General features: G+C 37.7%; 1 protein-coding gene across 1 annotated transcript; it reads left to right on the forward strand.

The window, feature by feature from the left end:
* Positions 1–1,257: 1,257 nt before the first annotated feature.
* On the forward strand, positions 1,258–5,695 carry LOC146624973 (uncharacterized). Its single transcript, XM_085361876.1, has 7 exons — positions 1,258–1,294; positions 1,603–1,824; positions 2,396–2,559; positions 3,417–3,594; positions 3,713–3,921; positions 4,471–4,715; positions 5,608–5,695. The coding sequence occupies exons 1-7, from the start codon at positions 1,258–1,260 to the stop codon at positions 5,693–5,695; spliced, it is 1,143 nt and encodes a 380-aa protein (XP_085218002.1).
* The last annotated feature ends 2,543 nt before the right edge of the window (positions 5,696–8,238 follow it).

The following is an 8,238-nucleotide window of genomic DNA, read 5'->3' on the forward strand; positions in this document are numbered from 1 at the left end:
TTTTCTGTATGTTGCTTTTAAAAGGAGAGAGAAAGAGAGAGAGAAAGAGAGGGAGAGAGAGACTATAATAATGTATTTTTATTTACCATTGGAACTGTGAAAGTTCCTTCTCTCTGGCTGTCATCTTCACCATTGTCCTTGAAATGATACAAATGAACAACTTGTTTAAGATACATTTTTCACAGCTCCGCTGAAAACAGTCAGGATGAAATTTCCATGTTGTTATTATTGTGATTGTTATTATTCTTAATGTTTTTATTGACCTTTAAATAAACACAATGAAAGAAGTTGTCTTCTAAGTAAAAAACTACATTTTTTTTATTATATTTATCATCTCACAATTACTTAAGTAGCACTTCAGATTACTTTCAATGCAGAAACATTATGAATATAGTCTAGATTCTCAAATACTTTGCATTTTCTTATCATAACTAACCTAAACAGAATTTATCAGTCATTTGGCAAACACAATAAATTATGTTGCATAACTTATCATTGAAAATAAATATCTATGTAAGTGTATGGAATTATTCGTTTGTTAACCTACTTAGTACACACAACACAAAAATATAAGCCAAGTTATGGGTGTCAAATTAGAACTGAAATGTTCCACTTAACCAAAGTATTAAAACCCAAACACTTTGTATCAAGTGCTACTATGGTAGCTGATAAGACATTAACGATATACATTCACTTACTTGTTATTGTGTGTTGTGCTGTCCGATGTCAGTCAAAGCTCTGTCGATTTTTCGAAAAAAATAAATAAATTCTTGTAGCTTTCATAACAATGACAGAAACTGACAACTGTATTAACTTATTGGCAAAGGTGCACATACCGTTTTTTCCATCTGGTCAAAGTACGTGAAGGAACGTTTTTCCGCATCCAGTCTATTTCACTTGTGTCAGATCTATAATGTTTTCTTTTCGGCATCGCTGTCTCTTAAGTTTCAAAACTCAGTTGGAATGTCAGTATAGTCTATAATCTGTGAAAAACATATTCTACCGCCAAATAGAGAAAATACTGACGTAGAGCATGAACTCAAAAATTAGTTTTCAGCTGTGAGTGCCATGATTGGTTAAGTGTACGGTCAAATATGAGGATACACCAATCAAAGGCAAAGTAGGGCGGGCCATGCTGCAGCATACAGGTGGCCAGCTTTCACCGCGAGACCTCACACGGTCCTCATCAGGTAACGGCTTCCTTACGTAATTTAACAACAAGCGGGAAATCGGTCTAATAAAGTGTGTCTTGCAAAGATGGAGACTACGGAGACGAATAAAACTAATATCAGAGGTAAGTTGCCTAAATGTTTTTGAATTTGAATGACTTAGCTTAAGCTAATAGCTTGCTAAAAGTGGTTTGATGTTTTACGGGTCACATAGAAACAAGTGACCAATGTGGAAATGCTCTCTTCAGAGAATTATGCATGCGACATAGCACTTGGTGGCATTAAAATGGTTCAAACGGTAAAAGTATGCCTATAGAAACCATGTCAAATAGAATATTTTTTGATAAGAAAAAGCCTTTATTAGCATATAGCCCGTAGCATTCTAGCTAGGAAATAGCAATTCTTTTTTTCCTCCCCCCTTCATTTACTACAGAACACGAGGAGAGGAAGTTTGCAGTGGTGCAGTGGAGTGAAGGGAAGGACTATGGAAAGCTTAGTGAAGTAAAAACTGTTAACATACGGGGGTATGATGACTCCAAGATGGACCAGCATGGGAATCCCATTTCCACTTACTCGGCAGTTATTGAATGGCGCCATGGGAAGAAACAGCGAGGAGGGTGGCCACACTACAGGGGCACTGTTGTTTTTGTCTCTGGTAAGTAATTGTTAATGATTTGAAATGTAGAATGTCCTTCTCTACTTGAAAGTAGTTCTCTAAAGAAAAACTGAATTCACTCTTTAAAGTCATGTGCTTACTTTGTTTTTCCAGGGAGCTGAAGACTGTACTACATGTTTACTTAATATACATTAAGTATACATTACATAAAGTCGCAACAGTTTTGTATTTTATCACTCGTCTTTACTCTGCTCTAAGTAAAGGTTTACATATTAACACAGTAAATCTCCTAAACGTGGCTCCTACTCCTTTTAACCCTAACCCCTGACTAATGAGATGGTTGCTTTTAGATGTTGAATAGTTGTATATTTTATGTTTCACATGGATGGAAATTCTGTGAAATAGGAATTGTTTGTTTTTTTGCTAAATGCACTATGTGAATCACAACTCAACACAAAACTAGACACTGTTACTGCTGTCTTCTTCTCTTTCTCTATCCCATATACAAATGTTCTCTTTTCTTTGTTGGCTCTCTCTTTCACACAGGTCGAAGAACCATTCCAGTGTTCGATTGTTGTAATGTCTTTTTGTTTCCTCCTTTGTGCTCTAGCTACTCGTTTTGAGGCAGCTCGGAAAATTAATGCACTGCTGAAGGAAAATGAACCAGCGGACCTGACCAAGAGGGTATCTGTCCATCCTGAAAACTATCAGGATGATTCTGATGACTCCGATCCAAATGAGACTCTGATTCTGTCGCAGCCATTGCAACTCAAGGTGACATTTCACTCGGAACCATTTTGTAGTATCCGTGTTTTACATGTTATCTAAACACTCCATCTTTAAATATTGGCTTCTAGGCTAGTGTCAGTCATTAGGAAACCATTATATACCTGTTTTCATGTGGAAAATGAAACATTTTAGGTGATGGCTCCTTTAAAAAGTTGACACTATTGTATTGTACATCTACCATTGGATGGAGTCTATGCAGGCTACAGCCTTATGAAACGGAACAGTGTAGCCTGCAAGTAGCATTTCCTGGTTATGTCTGAACATCCTAACCATCTTTCTATTATGTTACACACCATTTCTGTCACCAAGCAATGACTGTAGTACTTCTTTCCCTAAAAAAATATATATTTTACTGATTTTTACCTTTTTCAGATCAGATATAATTTTAAAACTGAAACGTATTTACATTTAAGAAAAGGAACTCCACCAGTGGTCCCCCTGTTCTACTGCACACAAAGGTCATTTGTATACAATGATTGTCAGGATTTGTTAAAGGAAAAAATCACTTGTAGCCACCTAAATTGAAGAATGGTAAACTTTTTTTTTAAACTGTATTCAAATTATCCCAATCTTTGGAACAGGCTTAGTTACAGTTCTGTGATGTGCAGTACCAGTTAAAAGTTTGGACACACTTTCCCATTATATTTAATTGTAAAATTGTACAAACTTTTGACTGGTACTGTATGTGGCTAAGAAATCAGCTCTTTGAAGTATGCACCCTACACTTTGTGGCACAGCTATTGAATCTGTTGTCTTTACACTTTAGATTCATAACTTTTATGGCAGCTTTGACTATTTTATGTAAATTCCTCTTCTTTCCCGCTATCTTTTTTCATGTCCAGAAGTCAAAGGCTCCTTCAAAGAAAGACCCTGCACAGGAATTCCTTGCAATGTACAGTCATTCACCACCTTCAGTCGCTTATGGTGAAAAAAGTCCAAAAAAGACAGTAATTGGTCTAAAGCGGAAGATCCAAGACCTGAAACAAGAGAATGATAAACTGAAGGAGTTGCTTGTCCAAGGTATCACTTCCTATCACTAATTTAACAATTAAACAGCCAATATATTTGAAAAAGTCACTCTAGCCTATGTATAAACCATTCTGGTAATCATTTTTTTTTATTAATTTACTATATATAGATGTGCCAGAACTCATGAAGACGATGAAAAAGGTGATTAATTTGGCTGAACCTCTTAAGAGATCCAGTTTGGAGCTTCCCCAGATTTCTCCGCAGTCCACGCCTGGTTCATCATCAGATGGTTCGCTGCTGCCCCCTCCCAAATCTACTTCATCCTTCTCAACACCAGCATCTGTCATTCTATCAACAAAGGAATCCCAGTCATCAAAGGTAATGGAATTTTAAAGAATAAATAGATGAAGTGCATAAATTGGATCTACTGTCTTTCTACTTACAGTTGATCCAACCTTGAACACAGTACCAGTAAAAGTTTGGACAGACTTTCCTATTAGATTTAATGGGAAAATATGTCAAAACTTTTAAATTGGTACTCTACTTATAAGTATGATGGATCTAATTCAAGTGTTAAATTCATTGACTGTGTTTCTGCTGTGAAGTTTCCCTTCTTAACAAAGGAGTCTATGGGGATTGACTCTGTTTTAGAGCCAGCCCCTGGTGGAGCAGAGGCAAACTACAATTTTTCTACAAAAGCTTCACTTTTGCATGGGAATGCCTGTGCGAGTAACAAGTGATGCAGAAAAAAGTTTTGCAATCCAGTAGCTTAGCATCCGGACATTGCAGGTGAACGACGGCTCCGGGAATATACATAAATGTCACTGCCTTCAAAACTAGACGAGAAACAGAGTTTTAAGTCTGGAAAGGTATGTAGTTGTTCTTTACGTCTCGTACATTGATCAAAATGTCTTTTTGTTGGAACAGGTGGAGATTTATCCTGGGACTGGAGTCATGGTAGAGAAACTGGCCTGGGCCTATGCTACTAATGCAAATTCATCTACAACCTTTGTGAGGCATCTGCTCACAGCAGTCTTCCCTGTGGAAATACTGCTAGTGAGCAATCTTCGAGGGGGAAAACGGGGCAGAGGAGATGCACGTTTACTGCTCGACAAAAATAAATTGGATGCCATCTACAGTAAGTTTTTAGCTTTTTATGGCATGTTTTCGCAGTTGTCCACACTTCTGGCATTTAAAGATAACAAAGGACCAATGAAAAACAAGGGCCACACATATGAAGAATATCTTCTTAACATTTATGCATATATTATTGTTGATGAAGAAAGGCCTCCACCAAATAGAGGATTCTAGTTGATCTTTTTTGAGTTATATCCAGATGAATGAATGGTCTTTTCATGACATACTATTGTAGGCCTTAGATTTCTCTGGTGTTTCATTTCCTTTATGGAGCATTTTGTTTGTCCAACTTCAAAGTAACAAATGATGGTAGATAAGTATTTTACATTCTGAATGTTCTTGCATTTGATGTATTTCAGTGACTGCGTTTACAGGCAGCCGATAACCCATTCAAAACTGGAATGTTAGCAATAACCCGGTCACACATGGCTTTAAAATACCGGCAAAAATCCAAATATAAATCTTGGAGTTACTAAATATTTTGGTGAGAAAAGGGTCATGTAAAACCTCTATCGGCATATCGCCATCAAAATGAAAATGGATTTGTGTTTTGCACATGTTCTATTCCCACGGAATCCTGGTCTTTTGAGTAGAGGAACTTTGTGTATGTGCCGTCTGGCTCTCTGTGACTCTCTCATCTCATGCATGTGAATGAGTTATTCCGAATGTTTCAGAAACCTGAATAGTGAGCTTAACTTGACCATAACCTGAATATTGGCTGTATGTAAATGTAGTCAATGTAGTGAACCTCTCCATGCATCGTCTGCAAATTTCAAAGCTGGCACCATTAGATATTAAGACTGATTAAAGCAGGATCATTGCATTATTGTTTAAGATCATTGGGTTCTTTTACACTACTAATTCTGTTCTTGTCATCACCCCCCCCCCCCGCATTTTTGTACATATATAGGTGCAACCCTTGAGAAGTCCTTCCAGCATTGGTACTACAATCAATGCCAAGATCACAGAACTCCGGGCCAGAAATAAAAATGTCTCTGTCACAGCATCCCCATAACTTGACTTTCGATGTCTCGTTTGGCATGTTATTATAATGCCAATTCATGTTTTATCTATTAAAGATAGATTGTTTGTTTTGTTTTGTTTTTTAAGTGGGCAGGTTTTTTGCCCTCCAAAGTTTTACTCATGTTAGCAGGTAAAAGTTCCACAAATTTGCAGCAAAAAGGTATGCAGCTTAGCATGCTCTTTAAACAATAGAGCTTAGATTAGGTTAAATATTTCTGTGAAATATCAGTATGTGACTGTTATATCAGAATAATAAAAGTTAATTGAATTTAAAGATTGCCCAGTATTCATGTTTTTTGTTTTTGTTTTCTTCAGTATTACAATACATTGACTGCCGACCTGTCAAAGAAAGTTATGTTGGCTTACGAGTTTGTCTTTGCATTGCTAGTTTTTAACTGATGTTGGTCAAGCAGGGGCAAATTATACTGTTGTCTTTTTCATATGTGATAGATTTTTTTTTCTAGTAATGTTAATTTGTATAAAATTAATAATTAAGTTTATAGGTTTTTTATGAGCTGAGATTTAAGAATTCTTAGAAGAAAAATGTAAAAAAAAGAATAGTTTACCATAAAAATGTATTGCCGGAACATAAAGAGAAAACATATGTAATCTAACATATTCTTAGAATATATGTATAAAAAGCATTTAAAAAAAAGAGATTATTGCCCTGCAAACTACATTTACTTTACCTAACAGATTTTGTTCATATATGTAAAGCATATGTCTTTATGACAAATATGTACTAAAAACTATGCAAAAATTATATGGAACATCTATGGAATACATACTTTGACATGTACTTTCCTTATATAACTCATACTTAGTTTTAACATGATCCTTATGTGATCCAATTTGCCCCCACCAATTTGCCTACAGGACAAATCGTTCCACCGAGGACGCTATCACCATAGCGCTCCACACTGCGCTGAGTCACCTGGAGCACCGAGGAAGCTATGTGAGAATGCTCTTTCTGGACTTCAGCTCAGCATTCAAGTCATATCATCCTGGTCCAGAAACTGTCTCACCTGGGACTCTCCACCCCCATCTGCCTCTGGATCAAGGACTTCCTGACAAATAGACCACAGTCTGTCAGACTCGGCCCCCACCGGTCCAGCACCATCACACTCAGCACCGGGTCTCCACAAGGATGTTTTTTGAGTCCCCTCTTGTTTACGCTCTACACATCCGACTGCTCCCCTACCCATCTCTCAAACACCATCATAAAGTTCGCGGATGACACCACAGTGGTTGGACTCATCTCAAGGGGGGATGAGTCGGACTACAGAGATAAGGTCAACAGACTGACTGAGTGGTGTTCAGTTAACAACCTCCAACTGAACACCACGAAAACTAAAGAACTTATCTTGGACTTCAGGAAGGGCAGACCCGGCCACACTTTACATTCACGGGAGCTGTGTGGAGAGGGTACACTCCATGAGGTTTCTGGGCGTGCAGATATCTGATGACCTCTCCTGGACTGCAAATACTACAGCGGTGGTTAAAAAGGCCCAGCAGCGTCTCCACTTTCTGAGAGTGCTCAGGAGGAACAACCTGGAGGAGAGGCTGCTGGTGACATTTTACAGAGCCACCATAGAGAGCATCCTAACGTACGGCATAACATCATGGTATGCAGGGTGCTCAGCTGCGGACAGGAAAGTACTGCAGAGGGTCATCAACACAGCCCAGAAGATCACTGACTGCTCTCTGCCCAGCCTGGTGGTCACTGCAAACTCTCGGTACCTCAGCAGAGCTGGCAATATCATCAAGGACCACTCTCACCCCAGCAACCAACTGTTTGAACTATTACCGTCAGGCCGACGGTACAGGTCACATAAAACCAGGACAAACAGATTCAGGGATAGCTTCTTTCCCAGAGCTATCACCGTAGTAAATAAGCACAAAAACAATTGAACCTATTCCATACCGTCACTGTCATTATATTATGCTGCTATTCATACTGTCATTATATTAATGCTGCTATCCTGTATATATTGTACATACTATTGTTTGAGTACTTACGATTGTTTTTTTTTGTACTTTTTATATTTTACATTTATATTTATTATTGAAACTTGCACCAAGGGAGTGGCACTCCAATTTCGTTGTACTCTGTACAATGACAATAAAGGCTATTCTATTCTATTCTATTCTATTCTATTCTATTCTATTCTATTCTATCCACTTTATTATCATGTATGAAAGTAACCCGAAAGTGGCCACTTTCAGGAGTAAATCATACAAGCCTTATATGATTCACTATATATGGAGCAAACTAAAGCTGATGCAAATCTTTTCTAAGTTTTTTCTATTTCTTTAACATATGGGTTTTATACATTTTTTCTATTTCTTTTCCGTATGGGTATCCATCCTGGCCCTGTTCTAGCAAGTGTGTTCAACAAACTGAGTTTAAACATAAACTGATTTGATCAACTTTGGGATTAGTTTCCTGTTCCAGAACAACTGATCATAGTTAGTTTAACCCTTTAGAGCCGATCGGAGCGGGCACGCTCTGTTTTGCGTAACTATTTTTAAATC

Source organism: Diplotaxodon limnothrissa, linkage group LG9, assembly GCF_057381915.1.
Source record: "Diplotaxodon limnothrissa isolate DT_005_m linkage group LG9, D_limnothrissa_male_GT1.1, whole genome shotgun sequence".
Lineage (NCBI taxonomy): Eukaryota > Metazoa > Chordata > Actinopteri > Cichliformes > Cichlidae > Diplotaxodon > Diplotaxodon limnothrissa.

Coding starts and splice junctions, on each gene's coding strand:
- LOC146624973 (XM_085361876.1), top strand. CDS start 1,258: ATGGAGACTACGGAGACGAATAAAACTAATATCAGAG. Junction 1,295..1,602: donor GAATAAAACTAATATCAGAG/GTAAGTTGCCTA, acceptor CATTTACTACAG/AACACGAGGAGAGGAAGTTT. Junction 3,595..3,712: donor GAAGGAGTTGCTTGTCCAAG/GTATCACTTCCT, acceptor TACTATATATAG/ATGTGCCAGAACTCATGAAG.